Raw genomic sequence first — 25,921 nt, forward strand, 5'->3', positions numbered from 1 at the left:
GGGGCCCCCTCGGGCCCAGGCCTCCGGGAGGGGGGCGGGGACGCCCAACTTGGGGCGCGGCGCAGCCCCGCTCTCCCGAGATCGCGGAGCCCGGGAGCGCCACGGCTGCGGCCAGACGGCGGGAGCGGACCGCGGAGACAGGAGGCGGCTGGCGGCTCCCGAGCTGCTGCCCGGGCCTCGGCAAGAGCGCAAATTATTTTCAAAGGACTCAAACTTTCCTCCTTCCCCTGCTTGCTGCGGTCCCTCTTGCTTTGGAATCGTTCTCCGGAATCCCGCGGGGGCTCTGGGACGCGCTCGCCTCCCCCGGATTCCTCGGCGGCGGCTCCGCCAACTTCGTGGACCCGGGGACCCGGAGCGCTCGCTCGGCGGCCGAATTCAGTCCTCGCTGCTCCCGCGCTCGACAGGACCGGGACCCGGGGAGATCTCGTCTCCGAGAAGGGCGCCTAGCCCCGATCCCTTGGGTCGGGCTGCCAAGCCCTCCGCACCCACTGCAGAACTGGAGCCAGCGGATTAACCTCCCGGCCTGGCTCCACGGTGGGGCGTCCCCTGGGCGGGGAAAGACAAGTTTGTCAGGCATCGGTGGCCTGTTGGATTGGAGCTCGGCCACGGCAGCAGAGAGGTCCCCTGCGCTCAGCACCTTCGGCAGACAGCCCTGGGGACTCAAGGCTACTAGGTGGCCGAGCTTTCTGGGCCAGGGAGCTGGCTGCTGCGCCTGGTGCACAGAGGCACCAGGGTCTGGGCCAGCGCCCCCAGCGACCCAACCCGGGCAGCCGCCCTGTGGGAAAAAGACAGAGCTAGTCGCCTCCTGCTCGGACTCCTTCTCTCGGTCGTCTCGCTCTCTGTCGCGTCTCAGGGAAAAGGAGGGAAGGCAGAGGGCATCGCGGTGCCCCGGCGGATGCGCCCCCCGCTGCCTCTCAGGCTGCGCCGCCTCGCGGGGATGAAGCAGTGGCCGTGAAGATGGAGGTGACCTGCCTTCTACTTCTGGCGCTGATCCCCTTCCACTGTCGGGGACAAGGAGTCTACGGTAAGAGCCCGCGTCCAGCTCCACCCTGGCGGAGCCGCGCGGAAACTTTGCAAGATCTTGCTCAAAGTGCGCGCTAGCGGGCCTTGGTGGAGCCCTGGGCTTGCACTCTGGAGTGGATGACCACTTCCCCGCCCTCGCCCGGGCGCCAGGAGACCTAGTGGTCTGCTCCCGAGCTCAGGAGCGGGTCCTAGGGTATGGCATGAAACTGGGGGTGCCGGGATGAGGTCTCGACTTTCCGAAATCTTGCTAGGGGTTGGAGTGATCTGGAAGTATTGGGAGAATCCAGTGGGATCAGGAGACCCGGGAAGAGCCCAAGCCCTGGACTGGGGCAGCGATTTCCACCGAATCTTTTACCTCCCCTGGCTCAGCCTCCCGAGTGGAAGGAAGCATGCGATGCAAGTGATCCGGAGTTGTGTGCGGCTGGCGGGTGAGATGCTCGCCAGAACCGCGGCCGGGCCGCTGGCTCGCATTCTCGGCAGTCGCCACGGCTGAGCTGCCTCTTCTAGCTTTGTAACGGTCTAAGCGGATGATGGGCATCGCCTAACCCTGGCGCCTAGGGTTCACGGCATCCCTTTTCAGAGACCTCTCCCGAGTCTGCTCTTCCTGTCCCTGGTTCCCAACCTCAGAACCTCAGCCCCAGCTTCCTTCTGCCGGCTTGCACACACAGACACATTCAGCCACTGTCCTCAGGAAACGCAAACACCTCTTGCACCCATTCAGGTACGCGTAGAAACTCTGCCTCCCGCCACGCAGCTCCACTCCCGCATCCCCAAGCCACGCTCCGTTGGGCCAAGGAGTATTCTGACCACATTTTCTCCACTTCATGCCGCGGGGTTTTCTCAGCAAAGGCTCCTTGGTTCAGTACTACTCAGGGTCGTCCTGCCGACGTGCACAGCACAGAGAGTCGGTCCCCAGAGCCTATGGTTCTGACTTTGCCTTCTCCTGACCGCAGGGTGGGCTTTGTAGTTACTTTTTAATGATGTGTGACCAGGGTGGGCAGTATTCCCCCTCTTTCTCTGGGGTCGAGAATCCAATTATTCTCTTTGAGAGTGGAGGGAGTTGGACTTGAACTGTTTGGGTTGCAGAGCCCATGTCCACAACTACTAGCGTTAGTCCCGTGCCTCTGCCTGTGCCTGGCAAGGGAAAGGAGCATCCTGGGAAGCGGGTATCTGGAAAGTATACACCCCTGAGCTCCAATAGCTAGCTGGCGTGGGCTTAATTCCCTGGTGAGGCCAGCCCAGGCTTCCAGCCAAACTCCTTTTCTTAATTAGTTTGTGTGTCTCTTACTGTCTGGCCCCTGGCATAGGCCAGACAAAGTAGGCAGAAGGAGGGATGCTGCGAGGCTGTATGTATGGGGCGTAGGGTGTGAAATATGTTCTCCCTCTAGGACAGGAAGATACCAGAGGCCTTAGAGTTCTTCTTTCTCCAGGATCACCAAAAATACCAGTGGCTTAGCCACGGCTACCTTTAAGGGAGTACCCCCACAGAGGCTGCTGCAACTTGTTCATACGCCCTCCTGAGATCTGTCTACTACCAGCTCTTGGATTGCTCTGATGACCCCATCTCGTGGCTGTGTGGTTTGGGTTTCTCCTGTCTTCCCTCACCGGGGCGGCCCAATGTGCATGTAAGGAAACCCCTCTGGGACTACGCAGGAACCCGGACAATGAGGACAGAGGTTAGGGGACAAGAGCCATGGTCTCTGTAGACCCTCTGTGCCTCCCCTTCTCTGTCCCCTTCTCCTTTCTTTACTTTCTCCCAGCTCTCCCATGCCCAGGTCCCGGCTGCTCTTGTTACAAATCAAAGCAGGGTAGGTCCACCGGGTCCACCCTTGGCCCTTCGCAGGCATTCTTTTACACCTGCTCTTGGAGAGCCTGGCTCCAGGGAAGGCCGGGCTGCAGGGAGATCGCTGTGTGGAAAATCTTCTTGGTGGTGGATAGGAAGCAAGGGAGAGAGGAGTTGGGAGACACTGTCCCTTGTGATGTTACAAGCACAGGTGACACCTCAACAGGGTTGGGACTGGACTAAGAAGTAGGGTGGAGAGCTAGGGTTTGTTCTGCCCCACCCATTCCTCTGCACCCCAAAGCAGATGAGGCAGATGAGTGGGAGTGTGGTGGTATACAGGGATGAAGACGTCCCCCCTGGCCATCCACCACAGCACCCAGCCCTAGCATGCTACCTGGCGTCCTGTAGGAACTCTGATGAGGCTTGTCGAGTGGATGAAGAGCTGCAGGTTGAAATACTTCATGATATTCTCAGGTGTCTCCAGAGCTTGTCACTCACCAAGACAGAGGGCTTTAGTTGAAGGTTTCTGCTCAGAGAGCCACGAGGCCCTAGGCTTACAATCCTATAGAGAAGAAACTGAAGTGCTGGGTTTCGCTAGCATCCAGGAGGGAGGCTGTATGTCAGTATGTGCTGGGGATAGACTTCAGCTGCCAGCTGTCATTCTGCCCCAGGCTACTGATGGAGGGGTAGTCTCATAAGGAGGGTGAAGGCAGGGGAAGAAGGAGGGACAGGATGGCGGCCTTATGGGTGGGCGAGGGTCAGTCCATCCTAGTAGGGGATAGCTGCTCAGAGCCCTAAGCCCTGCATCCTGCTGGGTCCACCCTCCAGCTCTAAAGCCTGCCATCAGCAGCAAGACTGGGAAGGCCCCTCTCAGTCTGACCAGGTGGCTTTGCTCTTCTTTGGGGCCACAGATGCTACAGCGGCCGTGTGTGGGACCAGATGGTCCATTTGGAGCGGGGCCTCCTCCTTCCCCGATTCTCAATCTCTAGCCCAGTTTGTTGTTTACAGAGTAGATCCTGTAATCTATTTTCTGTCAGGCCAGTGTGTGTGTGTGTCTGAGGCTGGCCCCAGAGGTCTAGTTCTGTGACAAAGACTAGGTGGGTAAAGGAGGGGTGGCACGTTCTGTGAAGGCTGAGTTGAAGGCTTCTCATCTTCTGTCCTGGCTTCTTGTCTCCTGTCTTAAAGCAGGCAGACTTCCAGGCAGGAGCCGGTGAGGAGGATTCAGCTCCTTACAAAACACACACACACACACACACACACAACAAACCCCTGGATTATTTAATATGCAGGAGTGGGAAGTGACATTCTCCTTAAGACAGGTTGTTTGCCACGTACTGGGGGAAGTCAAAATATTTCACCAAAGGTGTCATCAGAAACTACTATCCTATGCTAATTTTTGTGGGAACATGAAGACAGATGTTGAATAATTTGACAAGAGCAACATCGCTCACAGAATTATCACCAAGTCAGCCCCCCTTTTCCTTGAGGGGAGTGTGGGGAAGGGATTTCGGGAAGGGTGGGGCTTCTGATGTGGGTGGGAATGCTCGGGACTTTTCCTCAGAGGAGGTCCACACCCCTGCACAGAAAGTGGCTGTCTGTGTAGGGCCTTCCCAGAAGAAGCAGAAGAAAGAAGCAGGCTGCATCCAGAGTCAGCAGCAGGCTCAGGCTCCCCTAAGTCCCCAAGAAGGTCCCCGCCTACTTTCCTTCCTTTTTCCTTTTTCCTTCTCTGTTATAGACATTGCCCGAGGGAAAGATTGTCTTGCGTCTACAAATCCAGGCTATTTTAGCTGTGCTGCCTTTGACAACCCCTCAAGCGTGCCTGGGGGCTCCCCACAAAGTCATTCTATAGAGCTCTTCCTGGTTTGCCCCCTACCCGGCTTCAGGCAGATGTTCCTTTCAGGCCTGCAGGCTGGGCATTCGGGTAGTGTACGTGGGTGCAGCTCGGGGGTCCGGAAGCTAGATTGGAAGGGTTGTAAGCATCCTCGAGGGGCAGGCTGGGACTGTCTGAGGGGCCTACATACAATTGGCCAGGTCTGGCTCTGAGCTGCTGAGGCCGGGTGGAAAAGCCTCATTTAGAGCCCCGTATTAGCTTTGCTTCGCTGGAACATGGAGGGATGGGCGGGGAACTCTGTGGGGAGGGAGAGGGAGCTAATCACAGTCGCCAAGGTCCGGCCAGTGAATGATGTAGAAGATCAATACCGAGGTGGGATTGGAAATCAGGCCGTGCTAGCAGGGCTTGCTTCTCCTGGTTGCCCGGGAGGCACGGAGGGACCTGGGAGTAGTAAGGCCCAGGTAGGATATGGAGGATTCCTCCCTCTCAACCTGTTACCCACGGCAACCTTGACGACTCTTCCTGTGACTGGGTTCAGGAAGATTGGACCAGAAGGTACCCCACCTAGGAAAGTTTGGGAGACTAGAGATGGAATCGAGTTTCTCAGTCTAGCAAGGGTTCCACTTCACCTTCTCCCTGCTCAGACACCCCGATCTGAGTAGGTCCCTGATGCTTGTGTGTCAGAGAGGTCGGGCATGTAATCCCTTTGGGTCCTGCGGTGTTAAACTGGTACTGCTCTTCCAGACATTGCCAGCAGGGGGCAGGCTTGGCCACCACATCGTGTCTTCCCAGTGCTTGCCTCCTCGCCCTATCTCAGAAAAGGGGGACTTGTTCTGACTCTCCTGCCTGAGGTGGAAGGGGGCTCTCTCCCCAACTCTCACATACCTACCTCAGAATCCAAGGGCACCCACCATGGATAAAGCCACACTTCCTGCCTTTCCAGGATAACTCAATTCTTCTCTAGGTCAGCTGAGACTTTGAGGGGGCTGTGTGTGGGGAGGGGTCTGACACCTCTGCACAATTGCCTCTTTGCAAACCTAGGTACGGTCCCTAGCCAGCATTGCCTTTTCCACGGTCACAAAGCTAAAGACCCACGTGGCATTTAATAGCTGATGCAGGAGACAGGCAAGAGCCATGCTTAGCTCAGAGGAATGAATCCATCTCTCTCTCTCTCTCTCTCTTTCTTTACATGATTCTTCCATTTTCCTAAGACTAGATAACGCATGCAAAATAACCAAAGTATACATGGAAGTAAAAGAAAGTGTGATTCAGGGGCTGGAGAGATGGCTCAGTGGTTAAGAGCACTGGCTGCTCTTCCAGAGGACCCGGACTCAATTCCCACCCATATGGCAGCTCACACCTGTCTGTAACTCCAGTTCTAGGGGACCCAGCACCCATGGCCAAAGCATCAATGGCATAAAAACCATAAAATAAAAATTTTAAAAAGCAAGTAAGATTCAGTGTCCATGCATTGGGTATGGTTCTCTCCACGTCTTTTAGTATATAGGAGGGTTACCCCCGTTCAGGGAGCATCCTTGGTGAAGTTGAGAGTCTCTCACAAACATGGGGGTACCCCATGCCCTGCCAAGTCTTTGGTCTGGCTGTGCCTTTATTTCCAGTGATATTCTGAGAAGGCAGTCCATGGGGTGCCTATTTTCGCCATTGAACCGAGGTTCCAAGGACATGGGTGACCTTCTTAGCGTGGTATTGTTGGCGAGAAGGGGGGCCCAGTGTGGGTAGCACAGTCTCCTGGGTGGAGAGCAAGGACAATACGAGGTGATTTTCTGTGGTGCATACCGAGTCTTTCCTCTGGAAAAAGTGGTTCTGGGCATCATGGGCTGCTTGACATGAGTCGGGAATGAGGAAATGGTTCCACAAAGAGTCGATAAGTCCCTCATGGCAAAGCCAACTTGAGGCTCGCAGGAGGATGGAAAAGTCACCTCCTAGGGCTTGTGGAGGACAAAGATTGGACGAGCCGTGGTCATCAACAACCAGGCCTGCGAGGCTGTTCCTGGCAGAGGGCATAGAGCTGAAGACCCCTGTTGGTCAGGCATTGGTTGAAAAGAAGTCAAGGCTATGAGGATTGGAAACTCCCAGGAATAATAATAATAATAATAATAATAATAATAGTGCCAGAGATCATGAATATGCATTGCTGTCTCTGGCTTACAGACAGCCTCCTGGAGAGATAAACTCCGCAACCCATTTCACCCTTGAGGAAGCCAAGAGGTTGAGAGAGATGAAGTTGCAGCCCCTAGATAGGGCCCAGAGATGTGGACTGCAAAGCATGTGATGGAGGTCATGCCGGAATGATGGACTGGGGAAGCTGTGGTGTTTAGTGGTTTTGAGGGGGTGGTGTAGAGGGACTTTCTGGAACTCTTGCAGGGTGCAGAGCTGGCATGAGGCTTGGCCTGGCTCAGCTGCTGGGAGAAGAGGCAGGAGGAACTGACAGTGGAGCAGGGGGTGGTCAGCTCTTCTTTCTCCTAAGATTTACAGGGCTGTGGAGGGAGAGACGGCCACAGATAGAAGAGCATGAAGAGACAGCCTCTCACCGACAGGAGGGGCGTGTGGACGAGGGGACTGAGTACAGAGACTCTGGGTCAGTTCATGCACGGTGGCTGGGGTTGGGGGCGTCCCTGTGGAGGTGCCCCTGAGGCAAGAGCTCATGGATATCTACGGGAAGTAGCCGGGCAGGGGACTAGGCGGTGCAATGGCCCTGGCGGAAGGACGGACCTGGCTTGATAGAAGAGTCCGTTGTGGGGAAGAGAATGGACGGAGACGGTGCAGACAGGGTCTGACCGCGGGTGAGGACAGACATAGTGAAGGCTGTGTGAGGACTTCTGAATCTAAGGGGATTGGGTTTTGAGCATATGAGGAGCACCGTGAGCAGTTTTCTCACAGAGTCTCTTGAAGGAAGCAAAGCTGGTGAGTTTAGAGACTGCAGAACTCCATCCTGAAATCCAGAGCCGGGCAGAGAAAGAGATTCCCTTGGGTACAAGAGCTGACAATGGCCTGCAGTTGGCAGTTGGGGAACGGGCTCACAGTGGGAAGAGGCAGAATAAAATGCTGTTGATTAGACAGATTTGGGGCAGGAGAGTGGGGAGGGTTAGGGCTTCTGAACTGCTGCTTGTTCCTGCCCCAGAATGAAGCCTGAGAAGGCGCTGTCCCGGGGAGCCTTCTGTCAGGGCAGACAGGCAAACAAAGGCCTCAACAAATAGCTTAATGACTGGAGGTTTTATCTTGAGACAGGCTGGCTGTGTAGCCAAGAATGACCTTGAACTTTTGCTTTTCTTACCTTCACCTTCCCAGGGCTGAGAGTATTGGGGTTACAATCGTATCCCATGCCGAATTTATGCTGGGGACTGACCTCAGGGCTTCGTGCAAACGAGGCAAGGACTCTACCAACTGAGCTGCATTTTTGTTGTTGTTGTTGTTTTTGTTTTGTTTTTCAAGACAGGGCTTTCCTGTAGCTTTTGAGGCTGTCCTGGAACTAGCTCTTGTAGACCAGACTGGCCTCGAACTCACAGAGATCTGCCTGCCTCTGCTTCCCAAGTGCTGGCATTAAAGGCTTGCGCCACCACGGCCCAGCCATTGAGTGTGGTTTTAAGGTCGACTTTATTCATAGGCTGTGTGGCAGGGAGGCTGGCAACTCAGAAAAGGTTACAGTGTGCCTTGGTTTATGTCCACAAAATAATGCGGACTCCCCCAAGGAAGGTACGTGTCCGTGAAGGCACTGGGCTGAGGTGAGGGTCCCGTGTCTAGAGAGAGGAGAGAGGGGAGACAAAGCAGATGTGTAAGGGAGAAGAGGAGGTGCTTCAGGGTCCACTGAGGGATAGGAGCTCCCCAGCTCTTCCAGAAAAGCTCTTGGGGAAAATGCAGATTCAGGCTGTGTTTCTAGCAGAGCCCTCATGACAGTGACAGAGACTCTGAGGGGACATGGGTTGCTCTTGGCCTAGCAAGGGCAATACGCTCTCTTTAAGAAGAGCCTCAGTTTCCCTGTCTGGAACGGGCTGGGGTCACAGGAAAGCCTCAACGTGATTTCAGTATTTTGCCAGCTCTGAGGTGAACTACAGGGACTTGCCGGAGCAGAGCTGTGGCAGCAGACAGGGAAGTCACTGTGTGCGCTGCATGGGGCGGTGTTGAAGCAGCGGCTGCACATTTGAGAAATTTGCAAGACCTCGGAGGCCTGAAGTGGCTGTGGCTCTAACCTGAGCCCCACTTGGCTTGTCTGTTTCTGGTAGATGTTGGGGCTTTGGAATGGGTGACCTTGTGGCTTGGGAGAGGCTATCCCAAGCTCTCTTTGGTTCCCTTCCAGTCCCAGAGCCAGCCAAGATGCTAGGATTATCTGGTGGTTTGGAAGCCATGCGGTGGCATATTAAAGCCATCCGGGAGCTTATCCACGGTGCAGACCTCGCTCTGCCTGGACCCTCCGCTGCAGGAGCTCTGCAGATGGAAGCTGTGGCTGGAAGCCCTGAAATTGGTGCTTTGACTCAGAGGCTAGCTGGATCAACACAGAGGGTGTAGACACGTTAGAATAAGCAAGGCTAAACTGCTGCTTCTCCCTGGGAAGTCTCCAGGCCACCGCCCAAGCTGAGTTCCAGCCAAGCTCTGCTGGGGCCTGGGGACTTTAGTGCAGGTCACTTATCCCTGAAGCCACCAGCTGGAGCCTTTCTGCTTGCATGATTCTCACAGAAGGCTCAGCCAGGGGATCGGGATAGCACTTTATCCCTCCTTTTAACTACAGGGCCTCCTCATCCCAAACCAGCCAAGGGCTGAAAGGTTGATGGGTGCTGGATGTCCCTAAGGATCTCCCCCGCAAACCCTCATTTTCCAAGTGCAAAGGTTGAGGGTCAGGCTGAGTGGCAAACCAGGGTCCTACAGTTGGCAGGTAGGTGGTAGATCTGGGATTTGAACTCAAAGCCACCCAGTGCCAAACTTCATGTCTACCTGTACTACCCCAAGGGTATTTGAGCTGCCTGGCTGGTTTGTTTCTTAGTTTTTCTTAGGGTCAGGGGGTTGAATTTTGTTTGTTTGGTTGGTTGGTTTTGGTTTTTTCGAGACCTTCTCTGTAGCTTTGGACCCTGTCCAGGAACTAGCTCTTGTAGACCAGGCTGACCTTGACCTCACAGAGATCCACCTGCCTCTGCCTCTGCTGGGATTAAAGGCATGCACCACCACCACCTGGCTGGGTTGAATCTTGAAGCAGCATGATGAGCCCTCCAGTCCTCCAGGGACCGTCTCTGGCTCCTCGGGTGCAGAGGTTCTCCCGGCTCCTCTCACAATGGGGCCCGGCTTCAGCGGTAGTCCTCAGATTTGGCTGCACAGAAGATAACCCGGGACACTTCAACAGTTCCCCGTTCCCACGCTGCATCAAGCAGTTAAATCAGTACACCTGACATTTGGGCCCAACCACCTTCCTGTAAGATTTCCCAGAAGCCCTTGGGTGGCTTCTGTTTACATTGGGCAGCCTTGAGCTCCTTGGCCGTTTTAACTGTAAGGGAGGCTGAGGTAGGCATATTTTTGCCCACAGAAGTACAGGAGTTCCACAGACGAACACACATGGGGGCAACAAGATGGCTCAGCAGGTAAAGGCACTCGCCACCGAGCCTGAGGACTTGAGTTCAGTCTGCAGGTCCTGGGTGATGGAATGAAAGAACGGACTCTGGAAAGTTACCCTTGGGCCTCCACAAGCTCGCCTTGGGCTAAGTGTACACACACACACACACACACAAATATAATAAAACCTAAAATTAAAAACAAAACAGGACTGGAGGCGGACAGGTGACGGACTAGGCGTGAATCTCCTCTTAGTCAGCTGTCTGTCTGTCCCATCTTGGGGTTCGTGTGCATTGGAGATCAGAGGCTGATTTCAGGTGTCCTCAGCTGCCCTCCACCGTAACTTTTGAGACAGGGTCTCACTTAGACCGGGGGCACACTGACTGGCTAAACTGATTGGCCAGCAAGCCCTGATGACCTGCATGTCTCTGCTTCCCCGGAACTGTGACCACAGTCATGTCCGGCTTTATCTTTTTCTTTTAAAAAGATTTAACTTTCTAACTGTGTGTGTGTATACACACAAGTACAGGTGCCTTTGGAAGCTGGAATAGGGGTATCACATGTCCCGGAACTGGAGTTACAGGTGGTTGTGAGTTGCCTGGTGTGGGTGTTGGGAACTGAACTTGGATCCTCTGCTAGGGCAGCTGGTACTCCTAACCAGGGAACCCTCTTCCCACCCAAGCCTGCCTTTTTCAAGTAGTGCAGGGGTCCCAACAGAGCGTGGCAGGGCAGGACTCAACCGTCTCCCTGTGGTCTCATGTGACCCAGATGGGGCTTTCGGAGATTCAGTGTAGGGCAAGTCCCTTGAGCTGGGCAGCAAGGACCTCACCCATGGAACCAGAGACCAGAGTGGCCATGTGACATTCCTGAGAGAGTCTTGCCTGGTCTCCTGCCTGCCTGTGGCTTTGATCCCTCTCAGCCCTCTCCTCTGGCTCGGGGGCTCTCCGGGAAGTCTATCTCCAAGAGCAGGTGTCTCCTTTCAGCCTGTGGTCTGGGGAGCAGCAGCCTCTTGGCTTTCAGATACTGAAGGTTATGGGATGGGAAGTTCTTCTGAGGTGACCAGGTTTTCTGGTGGAGAGCACTCTCTTGTGAGATCAGGAGGCCTCACTACAATTTGCTGTGTCTTTCTTTTGGCTCTTCATCTGGGGAAATTCTCACTGTCTGACTTATATCAACTTACTGGAGCATAGCCTGACATCAGAGAGACTTGGAGTTGAGTCTGCTGTGCTGAACTTGAATCAATCCTTGGCCCTGAGCCTCTTCTCTCCTACGATGGAGGCCTCTTTCTCTATCTGTCTGAGTAGAATCCCGGGAGGGCAGAACGGGAAGGAACTGAATTCCATTGGCCTGGTCCCTTGGGTCTGTCTTTTTTTTTTTTTTTTTTTGGTTTTTCAAGACAGGGTTTCTCTGTGGTTTTGGAGCCTGTCCTGGACCTGCTCTTGTAGACCAGGCTGGTCTCGAACTCACAGAGATCTGCCTGCCTCTGCCTCCCAAGTGCTGGGATTAAAGGCTTGCGCCACCACCCCCCCGACTCTTGGGTCTGTCTTAAATGCTCCATTAAAAGGCAGGAGACCTTGGGGAAGGTCAGGTTAGCTTCCTGCCCCAGTGAAGCCTGGTTCCCCACAAGGCAGCTGCAGAAACACCAAAGGGTGTGGCAGGCAGGACTCGGCCACCACTCTGGTCTCATGTGACCCAGCCCACTGGGATCGCTGAGATTCTACGTAGGAAGAGACTTGAGACCAGAGAAGGCAAGTGGTTTATGAAGGCCACACAGCCGTCATGTGCCTAGGCTGAAGTCAAAAGCCATGCACGTACAGGGACTCCAAAGTCAACTCTCTGTCAGTGTCCCATGTCACCTTAGGCACGTCTCCCACAGCCTCAGTGTCCACCAGACAGGAGGAGATGCTTGAGGGTTGGATGCCAGGGCCCTTCATGAAGTATCAGGGAGGCAGTGACCTTGTGTGGGCCTTGCTCTCAGTCCCTTTCAGTCATGTCACACTTCCCACAAGAGCAGGGGACAGTGCCACCTCTGGCAGGGAAGGCCCGGAGGCTGCAATCAGACTAATGGGTAGGTGGGTTTAGGTTTGGGGGTATCCAAGGACATTGTTTGGGATAAAGGAGGGAGTTTTTAGACAGAGGTCATGGTGCTTTGGGGTGGAGGGCGACAACCCGGACATGACATGGGGCAGGGGAGGGGGTGGAGTGAACCTCCCACATATACCATAGATCTTACACCATAGATCATCAAAACTCCCTTGGACCTGTGGTCTTAGGTGGCCTGGGTTGGGAAGCAGAGAAGTAAGCTAAGAAAATGAGGGACTCCCTCCCCCTTGAGCCTGATTAAACCAGTTGCCCTGTGCCCTTCTGGAGAGCTCTGGCTCTCTGCTCCTGGGGTGGGGACACACCGACTCCTGTTTCCGTTGGACAAGCTGTTCCCGGATGGTGGCACTCTGAACACTCTGCCCTCTGAGCCCACTAGGCACATAGGAACATGGGCTGTAGTGGCCAGGGTGGACTCAGACTCCATAAGACGGCAAGTGCTAGCAGCTAGGAGCTAGATGGATGGCTACTGGCCACTGAGAAGGCTAGAGGGACATAGGGGACTGACAGCAGGTACCACCACATCTTCCTTTGTAGACGGAACCAGCCTGATTTGCAGAGCTGCAGGGCCTTAGGCTCAAGCCTCTCTCCAGAACAAGCTACTCACTAAGTCGCAGTGTGTGGGTTTCCCCCAGGCCAGTGGTTCTCAACCTTCCTGACGCTGCGACCCTTTAACACAGTTTCTCGTGTTGTGGTGACCCCAGCCATAAAGTTATTTTCATTACTACTTCATAACTGAACCTTTGCTGCTGTTAGGAATCGTCATAACATAAATATCTGATCTGCAGATGGCCTTAGGCCTTTCCTGTGAGAGGGCTGATTGCCCAAAGGGGTCAAGTTGAGAACTACTGCCCTGGACCCTTCTGGAAGGTGGGGGCGGGGCTTGTCCCTGGAGGGGACAGGGTAGGAGGAGGGTAGTGAGGATAAGCAGGGCTCTCCAGGGTACTTTGGGCAACGCTGTGAGTGGCTACTTGCTCTGAAGAATTCCAAGTCAAGGTTGAAGTGGGTGGGCCCAGCAACTTGCCCTGCAGGCAGGGTTTTGAGGTGTTCGGAATTCTTCTGTTTGTGTCCTTGAGTTTGCTGCCGTGCAGCCCTGAACAACTGAAGCTTTTCAGAGACCACAGAGGAACACCACTGGACTTTTGGGGTGCTTACAACTGGGACCTGAGATAGATGGATTTAGCATTTAGTGATCATCTGCTAGGTGACAGAAAGGGCTAGACCCAGTTCAAATGCACAGAGGTTAGCGGTTGACGGCTGAGAGGTGGGCTATTAACTCTATCCTTCAGAAGCAGAAACTGGTGGCCAGTGTAAGTCAGCAGCCTCTCTGTGTCCTCAGAGGGACCTGGGCTAACATGGCCTGAGATGGGTGTGTGTGTGAGCGTGTGTGTGCTTGTTATGTATGAGCACATGTGTGTGAACATGCTTGACACGGCAGGATAGTTGGCAGGCGAGTGACTTTGCAAACCACCTCACTCCTGGAACATTCAGAGGCTACAGCAAACTCCACCTTCCCTTCCTTTAGCTTCTCCAGACTATGTGGTCCCTAGCACTAGCCTCATGGTGGGGCCATGAGGTTCTGGTTCCTGGGTCTCCTAATCGGAATACGTAACAGCCCCGTGTGGGTGTGGCTCACTTCCTTCCTTTCACTTTGTGGTAGCTGAGGGAGCAGGTGGAGAGCTCGCTGGGAGCCAGGACAGGAGCTGCCATCTCCCTTCCCCATTCTGTTGGAGACAAACATGAGGTTGGCAAGTGTTTCTCACCGTGGACCCTGACAGCCCTTGCTGCTTACACGGGCGCCTCTGATCTGTCTCTCAGGCACATGGAAATCTGGCAGGCATGCATGAGTAGGCACAAGCACGCATACTGGAGCAGCACACAGATGAATGCATGTGTGCCCTGGGTGTGCCCTGGGGACCTCCGCAGGGATTCTGAGCCCTCCAGGAACTGTGGTTCCTGGCAGCCACCAGGCTCAGCCCCAGCACCCCGGGTTCAATCTGTCTATTCCTGGCTTTGGTTCCTGCTAGGCGCAGGCCCCCTCTCCTCCCCACCAAGAGGCCTGGAGTGGGGGGCAGGGGCAGGCCAAGGCTGGCCCGGAGCTCATGGCTAATTTTCCCGGCCACAATCGATCCGGCAGCTTCTCCTGAGTCTATTAGCAGTCGGCAAGTGAAAATATCCCCCATCGCGAGCCCTGACCTGAGACAGGGAGGGATCCATAGCAATTTGTTCAAACAGAGGAGAGCGAGTCCCTCTCATCTCTATTCCAATTTATTCCAGGGAGAAGAGGGTCAGGCTGGGAGGCCAGAGCTGGACCCAGGCCTTGTCCACTGGGTCTCCTGTGCCAGCCAGGGTGGCAGCTGGTGCCACCCGTAGTTCCTGGGGGGGTTCTGTCGGGAGCTGGGAGGGAGGCCTGCCAGCCTTCCCGGCAGGCTTTGCTTGGCTGCCGGGCTTGGTTGTGGGTTTGGTTTTCACAAAACACAAAGCCACCCGCCAGAGTCTCCTTCCCAGGCACCGGGCCCTGTGCCAGGCGTGTGCTCACCCAGGACACCCTTGCCAGGAAGGAGGCTGGGCTGGTGCAAGACCACAGTGCCCCCAGCTGGGCCCAGCAGTAGACAATAGAGGACGGGGGGGGGGGGACTGCCTTCTCAAGCTCCATGGCCAACTGGTTGGGGACAGCCATGGCTTGAAGAGGACCCATCACCTTAGGGTTCCTCTGCACCTAACTTCCTGACTCAGGTTCCAACGTTGGGCCTGGTCAGAGCTGATGGCCTAGTCAGGGAATCTCTCTCAAGCCTCCAGGGCTGAAGATGTAGGTAGTTAGGAGTGCTTGCCTAACCTGCTTGAGTTCCTGGTTAGCTCCCCAACAGCACAAACTGGGTGTGCAGGCATGCCGGTGACCTCACCACTTGGGAGGTCTGCAGGAGATTCAGATCAGTCCATCTTGGCTCCATAGTGAGCTCAAGGCCAGCTGGGCTATCTGAGAGCCCACCCCAAGAGAGAAAAAGGCCTCCCTCCCCCAACATTTGCTAATTGCCTGCTGTTTTCCGGTCACTGGGCCACTTTCCCCCATCTACCTCAGTTTCCCCCTTTTGCTCTTGTGTATGCCTTGTCCTCTCAGCCGTCTGCCTGGTCCCTTTCACAGCCCGCACAGCCCCATACTTCTTCTGAGTGAGGAGACCCTGATGACTGATAGCCTGGGAATGGGGTCACTGCAGCCCCTCTCCAGGGACTCCACTCCCCGGTCCCCATCAGACCCAGGCCTCTGAGGGTGGTGCCATGGCAATCAAAGAGGAGGTGTCTGGAAAGAGTTGAACAAGTGGCCCCACAGGCATGGAGGCTCCCTCCCCCCTTCGCCGCTTACTTCCCTCCTTCAGAGCCTGGGGAGGGGCGGGCGTGACAGGAGAAGCGCTTCACACTGAGGTGTCAGCGGCTTGCAGCTCTGAGGTCAGCTGTTGCACATGACTTGTCAGGCTCAGGTGACACCACCAGGGTCTAATTTCAGCATCATGTAACTAAATATACCACAGCCGGTGGAGGATGTCTCTCTGGATGGGGGCGGGGGCAGTGTGGGGGGCAGTGTGGGCTGAAGGGAAGCTGCAGAACCTTCTGGAATGGATCCTGGGTTCCAGACCTGCCTGAGCTGTGTGAAAACCTGGGTAGGATTTTAGTTCCCCTGTGCCTCAGTTTCCCCACCCGTGAGGAGAATTGATGTGTGCTAAGGTGTCCTCAGCCCGGTACTTGGTCCAGGGAGGTTAATGACAGATGTTGAGAGAGCACAGAAAGCAGTCACGGTCACACACGGTGCCACCAGAGGACTGGCATAGCTGGCTTGGTGTGCAGGTGACACGGTATTAAGGAGGGAGAGGACGAGGCTGAGGCTGTGGCCCTGGAAGGGAGAAAGGTGGGAGGGTTCTTCAGGCTGCAATCCTCCCGTCCAGACATAACCCACGGCATTCCCGTTCTTCCGCCTCGCCCAGACCCACCGGCCACCTCTGTGTCACCATAAATGCCACATTTCACCTTCCCTTCCTGAGAGCTGTCCCCTCCCATGTCACATCTGCAGCCTCCCCTGTGGAGCCCCCAGCTCTCGGGAGCAAAGCCTTTGCCCCTCGCCCACCCGTAATTTACAGGTTGTTCATGTATTATAGAGCATGGCATTATAATCGGATCCCACGGTTTGTGCCATTTACAGCCAAAAAAGGAAGAGAAACTTTCCAGTAATAGAAGGAGAAAAAAAAAAAACCAACAACAACTAATAAGAACATGCTTAAAGAAAGAGCAGGTATTGCATCTCCTGATCTACAAACACACTGGATGCTGAAGAGACTACATTCCCAGGCTCTGAGGTTTTTGAACTGACTCTTGAAAAAGATGGTGTGTCCTTTTAGATGTTCAACGTCTGCTTCTTCCCCTGCATTGTTTGCTTTGAAGGGATACAGAGAGGGAACAACAAAAAACAGCTGGGTTTGGGGGGACTTTATTTCTCTTTAAAATATTGTATGTATGAGTGTGTGTGTGTGTGTGTGTGTGTGTATGTGTGTGTGTGTGTGTGTGTATGTATGTGAGTTGTATGTAGGTATCTGTGGAAGCCAGGAGAGGGTGTCAGATGCCTTGGAGCTGGAGATCCAGGCAGTTGTGAGCCACCTGATGTGGGTGCTGGGAATTGAACTTGGGTCCTCTGCAAGATCATCAAACGCTCTCAGATTCTGAGTCATGGCCCCAACCCCTGCTGAACTTTATTAGAAAAAATCTCACAAAGTCAGAGCAGGGATAGAACTGTAAGTGGGGTGCCCAGGAAAGCGTCTTGGAAGGAGGTGCTGGAGAGAGCTCTGGAGAGTTGGGGATGCCTACCCTAGCAGAGCAGTGACACGCATCAGAGGTTGTGAGGTAAGAGGTATGGCTGGGCTCAGGAGGAGGGCGGTAGAACGTGAGGTGAGAGGGAGCAGACGACAGGATAGGGCAGGCATGGAGGCTGATCTTCAGTGTCACCTAGGAGACATGCCTCTTGGGTGTGTCAGTGAAGATCTTTCCAGAAAGGTTTACCCGAGGAGGGAAGCGCCTGCCTGAAGACGGGCAGGACTAACAGGGGCTGGAACCCAGAGCGAATGAAAAGGAGAAAGTATGTACCTCTCTCTGCTCTGACTGTGGGCGTCACGTGACCAGCTGCCGCATGCTCCCACTGCCATGACGCCCCCACCGAAACGGACTGTGAGCCAGAATAAAGCATTTCTCATCAGGTGTTTGGTCACAGCTGGGAGGAAAGCAACTACCCCAGCCGGTTGTTGAAAGTATTGGTCCGGTTTGAGTGAGTCAGGAATGGGGTGAGCAGAGCAAAAGAGGGTGTTGTTAAAGATCGCTTCTGCTGCTGTGGTGCAGGCTAAGGGGTGAGGGATGAGGCTGGGCAGACCTGTCAGGAGGCTGCTTTAACCATCCAGGCAGGAACTGGTGATAGGGACCGAGAACAGGGTGGCAGACAGGAGGCGAGCTCCGGGCGACAGCTGGCGAGGCTCACTGGCGGGTTGTGTGTGGGATGAGGGAGAAGGCGAGGTCTCTGATGACTCCCAGCTTCCTGATGGACAGTGATCACTGGGAGACTGTGTCCTGCATGTGGGGGTGCTGACTCCAGAGGCCAGGGGCGGCAGTGGTGTGAGTCAGTGTAACCTAGGTGTGAACCCACCCGTGGGGCCAGGGTGGCATACTGGCGTGCAGGAACACACCGGTGACGCCGTGTGCAGACAGTCTCAGGGAGGCTCCAGAAGCCTGGTTGTGGTTCCTTCCTGCAGCTGGCTCAGAGCGTCCCAAGACTGGGAGTTCCACTGGGGACTAACAGCAACCTGGGATAGGGGAAAGGCATCCCCAGGCCTGCGTCCTCCCTTCTTCTCCTCTTTCTTCCATCCTAGGAGTTGGGGCCCTGCCAGCTCCCAGGCTGCAAGATTGATTTTGCTTTCAGTGTTGTTATTGTTATTATCAGCCACTTAAACAACTTCACAGGAAGCAGCCGGCCCCTGCGCCCATCAAACATTAACCGTTCATCCGAGCTCTCTGCCCATACCTGTCGATACATTTTTACATAGCGGTAAACAGTCCTTCCTCCCAGGCTCTCTGCTGACTTTATCTCCCACACACGTCTCTCCCTATTGACAGAGCTCTCAGACCTGCCACTTTAATGGGCAGTAGCACCCTCTGCATTGATGGGCTGGGCTGGGGTCACCGTTTCTCTGGAGCCAGCTCCGGGGCAGGTGCCAATTTGGCTTTCTCTTGAAGAACGAACGCCACGGTGAATACCCTCATGCAGTCATTTTTCCCTTTGCAATGGGTTCTTCAGAAGCCTCTTCCCCAAAGTGAGATCACCGTCTAGCTTCTGGCACAGGGGCAGTTGGATGGATTCGTCATGCATGGCCCGGCTACGCCGATCTGATCACTTTCCTGTGTTTGTCTGCCCTGGTTCTGCAGATGTATGGTCTCACGCTTTTTCATCTCTGACTTCCCACACCCCGAGGCTGTGTCTGGACCTCTCGGCACCTGAAGATCTGCACGGGCTTTGCAGTTTACACCTCAGTTTGTTAGATGTTGTGCTTAGCACGACACTGTGAGCCTGATTTTATTTTGTGGGGGGTTTAGTCAAGCCAAGAGCTCGCACGGAGCCTTCCCTCAGCGTCCACTCCCAGCAAATTTGGTGGAAAGTATTCCCAACCAGCCGTCACTGTCACCTTCTGTCTGAGGGCTCAGGGTCTCAGACACTCACAGAAGCCCACGTGGAGCCCTGTGCTTTTGGGTTGGGTATCGGATCCGTGGGCTCAGATGGAGCCCCATTAACCCCTCATAATTCTGGGCTTTGGGGTCAAAGTCTTCAGGGCCCCCTGGCTTCAACACGGTGCTTCTTTGTCTGTTCCTGGCCAGGGCCTGGCCCAGGCTCCACCTTCTAGGATGGGAGTCTGGATGTGGTACAGTAGGAAAGGCCCGACTCCTAGGACCTGAGTCCCAGGTGTATGGGTACAGCAGCATTCAGGAGGATGTGAGGATCCATGTTGGAATAGCCAGGCCTGCAGTGCGGGTTTGGTTTGTTCTGCTCCCTCTGGCCTGTCCTAGAGTGTCTGTCCTGAGTCCAGTGCTGAGTCCGGGGCACCCCATCCTTACATGTTTAGCACTCACTGTTGATGGCCAGCCCATTTTATAGTCAGAAAAACTGAGGCTTCAAATGAGAGTATTATGATTTGCTTCAAGTCACACAGCAATCATTGTCACAGCTGGGACAGGAAACCTGTCCCCTGAGACACCCGAGGGCAGATCTGTATATGTATAATGATGGGGGCCTGGATTATAATTCGACTCTGGGCTACTGAATGAGGCCAGGGCTAAGGGAATTGTGAGAATGGGGGAGCATGTTGGGGCTAGATGATGAGGACCCAAGTTGGGTTATTGAATTAGTAAACCAATGAACATGGCCCCAAATCCCCGAGCCAGGCCAATAGGCAAAAGCCTCAGTTCCCCGCTAGCAGGAGGAGCTCTTTCATTGGTGACAGACGCAGCCTCCTTTGCTGCTCTGGTTTTTGTATCCTGCTAAAGTGTTCCACATTCAATTTTTTTGACTCCTCTTGAGGAACTTTGGGACTGTTTCCCAGAGAATCCTGGGCTCTATTACCACTCGGAAATGGAGCAGAACTGAGTGCCTACCAGGCACCAATCCCTGTGCTTGGTGCCCAATGCCCGATCCTCAAGAGGCAGCTGAACAGTGGAGTATAGGGAGCAGTGATTTCCCCATCCTGCAGACGGAGAAACTGAGGCTCAGAGGTTAACTTGCCCAAGGTCACATGACTGTGGAGTCCTGTCTCTGTCCCTCAGACCCATTTTGTACAGCCCAGGACTCACTGCCTAGGGTTGGGACCCTCCTGCTTTCTCTTCCCTGAGTGACTGCCCTGTGCCGACAACCACTGTTCTTTGTCCTCCTCAAGTTTGGACTGGCGTCCCTACACCCAGAGAAACCTGCAGGTTCTCATTTAGAGGTCTTCCCAGAGCCCCATGAACAGACACGCAGCCTCGATGGCCGCTGACTGGCAATGTGAGCTTCGCCTAGCCCACCCCTAATGAGGGACAGATGTGGTGAGAGGGGGACAGACACACTGGCCGCCACTTTCAGAAAGATAGGGTTCATAAGAGGACCAGCCTCTTCCAGAAGCTTCCGGCTCTGCCAACACGCTGTGCAGCTGCTGATGGAGAAGCAGGGCTTGGTGGTGGTGGGGAGACCACAGCCTTCTCATCCTTAGCTGTGGACCTGAGCCTTGTTCAGCACAGCGGTGGTGCCCTTTGACTTAGAGGCCAAGGATCCTTGTCGCGGAAGGGGGAGGTTAGCTAGGTGTGGGATTGGTCTTTGATTATTTACTGTTCATTTATTATTTGTTATTTTATTATTAGTGCGTGCATGTGACTGCATAATGTATATGCAGATGCGTGTGTGTGGAGGCCAGAGGTCAACTCTGGGTGTTGTTCCTCAGGAGACATCCACCTCGATAGACTGAGACAGAGTTCTCTCACTGGGCAGTGACTCACTGATCTGGCCAGGCTGCCTGGTCAGCAAGCCCCAGGGACCTGCCGGCCTCTCCCTTCTCAGCACTCACCACCACGCTCTGGCTTTTTCCGGGGATGGCGGGGGTGGAACTCAGGTCATTGTGCTTGCAAGGCAAGTGCTTCACCGACCGAGCTATTCCTTCCATCCTGTGGGTTTGGTTTTGATCAGCACAAAAGGCCTTGGGGTGGAGAACAAATTTTACCATAGTCAGAGCTGAGGAGCCCCGAGGCTCCTCACAGAAGAAGCTCTCTGTCTATGAGGATCTGCATCCTGGCTCTGAGGGCAGAGATCACTCGTTTCGGAGGCTCGAGAAATGTTACCGAACCAATCAACACATAAGTGGAAAATTCAAAGGTGATTGTCTATGCCCTAGGAAGGCTTGGGAGTACAGAAAGAGAGGAAGGGTGAAGAGCAATGAACGTGGCCTTGGGGTGACTGGCCTGGGAGAGATGACCAGGGGTGAACAGGCCAAAAGTCTGCTGGAATTTCTCTGAAGATGGCTTGCACTGGGGTAAGGAGAGAGAAGATAGGCAGGGAGAAGTGCGATTGTTTCAAACTGGTTTCCCCAGCGTGGAACTGGAGGTGCCTCTAGTCTAGGCAGGTCCTCAGGAAGTCTGGGTCACCCCTGGCTAGCAATGTACAGAGGGCAGGGTTACGGCAACATGTGGAGATCTGGGCTATATGAAGGCTAGACCGGCCTCATTTCAGAGAGCAAGGAGGACAGTACCCAACTTCCTGGGACGTCCATATCTGATAACCCATCGGCTGCAGGAGGGGCTCAGCGAGTCAATCCTGGTAAAGATGGTTCGGGAGGGCTGGCTGTCACCTGCCCCAGGAAGCCTCCTCCAAGGCCGTTGGTCACCATGCTCTGAGCAGCTAATTAAGGGGGAGAAGCCTGTTACTATCTCGGCATTGTTAATTTCCCTCTAAGTTATTAAGTGTCTGTTTACATTACCTGCATAAAAGGATCAATAAACATGCTCGCGCCCAGAGATGGGAGGGCACCGAGGGGTCTCAGGAAGGGAGGGATGGCAGGGAAGGGTGCTGCCCATGGGACCTGACTGGAGCTGGAGTCCTGAGCTCAGTCCTTAGCACTGTGCTGGGCACCCAGCAAATGAAATTTAAGAAACGCAATGGCTTCCAGACCAGAGCAGTTTGTGAGGCTTAGGTAGCCTTGCTGAGCCTCATCTTTCTTATCTGAAAAATGGGAGCAATGATAGACTCATTAAGGCAACAAATAAGATCAGATCTGAAATGACGTGTCACCCTCTGAGATGGCACACTCTGTAGAACTCTGCAGAACAAATGGCTTTCTTTGTATGCTATGGTGGTTGAGGGTGTGGGGAGACCCGAGGTGTGACCCAGATCCCCAGCTCACAAAAGTTCCTCTCTGACTGTAGGAAGACATTCGGTCACAGCTGGTGGCCTCCTGGGGAAACAAAATGGTGGGGAATTCCACAGGAAAGTGAATGGAGTTGCAAGGTAGCAAGCCTGGGTTCGAGTCCCGGCTCCACTATGGTCTCTGTGAGTGATCCAATCAAGGTGCTTTCTTCTCTGTGCCTCGGTTTCCCTCTTTGAGAAGGGGGCTAAATATTGATTTACCCTTTCTGTCTTGGAACAGAGACGGGGATCTTGAACATATAAAGGGCACAGCAGGACCATGCCACTACTCAGCATGTGTGGCTGGGCGCGGCGGAATCTTCATTCAAATGTGTACCACCTCATAGAGACCAGGGCCTGAGAGCTCGTGTTTGTGTTAGCCTCAGTGTGCTGGCCAATGGTCTAGGTGGCTTGCTGCGTGTCAGACACCATTCAATTTTATTTATTTAGTGTGTGTATTCCCGTTTATATGTGTGTGTATAAGCACACGTGTGTGTGTGTGTGTGTGACATCTGTACATGCATATGTGTGTTCCTGTGGAAGTCAGAGGAGGGGGAGTGAGGTGTCCTGTTATTCTCCGCCTTATCCATTCAGAAAGACTCTCTTAGCTTGGAGCTAGGCTGGCAGCCAGCAAGCCCCAGCAATCCTCGCCCCCCCCCCCCGCCACACACTGAGGTCAGGCCCTAGGCTTTTACAGAGGTGCTGAGGATTTGAACTCAGGTCCTCAGGTTTGTACACCAAGTGCTCTTCCTCTCTGGGCCATCTCCCCAGATGCCTTAAACTCTCCCGTGGGCTTACTTAGGCATTGCTCACAGTCACTGCATTTTAAAAAGAAGACCTAGGCTCCCACAGCTTGAGGGGCACTGTACTGTAAGAGGGGGGTGCTCAGAAAAGCACGCCAGGTCCTCGGTCCCTACGAACCCCAGCATGAGTTCCTGGCGTGTTTATGAGACATCCCTTCCCGTTTCCTGTCAGCTTTGTGTGTTTCCACCTGGGGATGGAAGAGGACCACAGGGGGCAGGACTGTTTCACAGTCCCAGGAGCTGTCATTCATCATGAGAGCATGTGTGATTGGGGCCAGGTTTTGTATACATTGCTTTGACTGCTCCTGCTGGCTCTGAGGGACATCACCGTTCTCATTTACAAGGCTAAGGCTCAGAAAGGTTAAGAAACTTGAGCAGTGTCCCCTAGGAGGTGGGTAACAGACCTCGACCTTCAGTCCTAGACACAATGACTTCAGAAGTCGATTCCTTTCTCCAGCCAGTCCCTGCTGCTCTCTGTCACCTACCCCTGCTTTGGAGCTCTCATTGTGATCCCTGAAGCCACCTTGGTCCTCTTTGCTTCCCTGCTTGATCATGCTCTTTGAGGGCAGCGAGCCCTGTTTACTTTTGGTGACAGGCTCTCCCGCACCTAGCAGGGAACTGCTCAGAGCCTGTACCCAAGCAGGGCACCGCTGACCCTGATCCTTTGTTGTTGGTCAGATGGAAGGCAGGATTATGACAGGCCCTGGCTTGGTGGCCTTTTGAAGCAGATGCTGCTCGCCACTCCTCGAGGCTCCTCAGGATGTGCAGAACTGGGGGCTGAGAAGGAGAGTCAGGGCAGAGTGAGCAGAGTTTGAAACTGTGGCCTGTGGAGGATAGTGCGCAAATCGGCATGCCCAGGCCAGGGTGCATGAGCTATGTGATACCAGGAGGAAAATGGAGGGCTGGAACTGAATCAACACTTTTTATTATTTTTTTGTTTCTTGAGACACTGTAGCCCTGACTGTCTGGAACTTGCTCTGTAGACCAGGCTGGCCTTGAACTCACAGAGATCCCCTCTTGCCTCTGCCTCCTGAGTGCTAGATTAAAAGCATGCGCCACCACTGCCCGGTCTCAGTAAACTCTTAACAAGTGGCTTTTCCTGGGGAGATGTACATGGACATCTGTTCACCCATATGAGGCACCCAGTAAAACAGGGTTTATGGTGGTCACTTACAGCAGACTCGGTGACTCCAAGGCTCATGTGTCCCCGGAGCTCCCCAGCTCTGCCAGAGTCCTCTCTCCAGCAATGGTCCTGTCTGTATGACCTGTCCAGGGGCCCTGTGACCCCTGAGACCCTCCCAATTGCCTGGCAATCTGCTGGAGTCTCTCTCCTCCCTCTCTCAGGGAAGAGATGACTACACAACCATCTCCAAGGTGGGGATTGAGGGGATGGTTCTGGGTTTTCTAGAACAATGACAATGATTAAGACCAGCAGAAACAGGTAAATGGATGTTTTGTTTCTCTTTTTATTGTTTTTTAAATTGAAACATAGCTTAGTGTGTTGGTCACTCTGACAAAATACTTGAGAAACTGAATCTAAGAGGTGAAGAAGGGTTTGATTTAGCTCATGGTTATTACAAATGCATACCTACCATGTCTGACTCTTCCTTTCTCTTTCTTTCTTTCTTTCTTCCTTTCTTCCTTTCTTTCTTTCTTTCTTTCTTTCTTTCTTTCTTTCTTTCCTTCCTTCTTTTCTTTCTTTCTTTCTTTCTAAGCATGAGTTCTTTGGATTAAACTCAAATCCTCATGCGCACAAAGCAAGCACTTTACTGAGTGATGTATGTTCTCAGCCCTACCCAGCCCCTTTTGAGACAGGATCTCACGTAGCCCAGGCTAGCCTCGAAGTCTGTGCAGCCACGAATGATCTTGAAGCGGTCCTCCTGCTTCAGCTTCATGAATGCTGCTGGGATTACGGACGTGTACCCTCATGCCTGGTTTTATGCAGTGACTGGGATCAAATCCAGGGTTCCATGCACACTAAGCAAGCACCCCACAAATTGAGCTACAGCCTGAGCCCTCTTTATTAAAGGCCTTTGATGGATGAAGTTAGCACCCTCGTGATCAAATCACCTCAACATAACTGGGGGCACAAAAAAAAAAGCCGGGCGTTGGTGGCGCACGCCTTTAATCCCAGCACTCGGGAGGCAGAGGCAGGCGGATCTCTGTGAGTTCGAGGCCAGCCTGGTCTACAAGAGCTAGTTCCAGGACAGGAACCAAAAGCTACAGAGAAACCCTGTCTCGAAAAATCAAAAAAAAAAAAAAAACTGGGGGCACATGAGCCTTTGCCGGAGGAGCATGTTGTATACATACTGTAACAGACAGGGTGAACACCCAAGCAGATAGATACCTGGATATATGAACCTCACCACCATTGAACCGGCACACTCCGATGGAGGTTCTTCTGTCTCACCTCCCTGGGACATCCTGGTGTCTGAGACTACTTTCATTTCCCAGCAGCTCAGACCCAAATAAGCACACAGAAACTGTATTAATTACAGCACTGTTTGGCCAATAGCTTAGGTGCATTTCCAGCTAGCTCTTACATCTTAAATATAACCTGTTTTTATTATTTTTATATTTCACCACGAGGTTTGCGGTTTACTGGTAATCTTCTAGTGTTACATGGCGTCTCCTTGACTCTACCTACTCTCTGTCTCTATATCTCTGTTCAGATTTCCTGCCTAGCTTTACTCTGCTAAGCCATTGGCCGAAACAGCTTTATTCACCAACCAATAAAAGCAGCACATATGCAGAAGTACATCTCCCATTATCCTGGCAGTCCCTTCCCAGCTATTAATACCCTGTCTACCCAAGGCAGTCACTGACAAGCCTCTGTCACTACAAGCTTAGCTTTTGCAGTTCTGAATTTTGAACAAATG

General features: G+C 53.8%; 1 protein-coding gene across 2 annotated transcripts in view; it reads left to right on the plus strand.

Moving 5' to 3' along the window:
* Nucleotides 1–947: 947 nt before the first annotated feature.
* The window catches only part of Mdga1 (MAM domain containing glycosylphosphatidylinositol anchor 1), a 56,561-nt gene continuing 31,587 nt past the window's right edge, over nucleotides 948–25,921 (plus strand). For both annotated transcript variants that reach the window (XM_005360317.2, XM_026785518.1), the window contains exon 1: nucleotides 948–1,024. In XM_005360317.2, the coding sequence (XP_005360374.1) occupies nucleotides 958–1,024 (67 nt within the window). In that variant the 5' untranslated portion in view covers nucleotides 948–957. The remainder of the gene's footprint in view (nucleotides 1,025–25,921) is intronic.

This window comes from Microtus ochrogaster, linkage group LG2 (genome assembly GCF_000317375.1).
Source record: "Microtus ochrogaster isolate Prairie Vole_2 linkage group LG2, MicOch1.0, whole genome shotgun sequence".
Lineage (NCBI taxonomy): Eukaryota > Metazoa > Chordata > Mammalia > Rodentia > Cricetidae > Microtus > Microtus ochrogaster.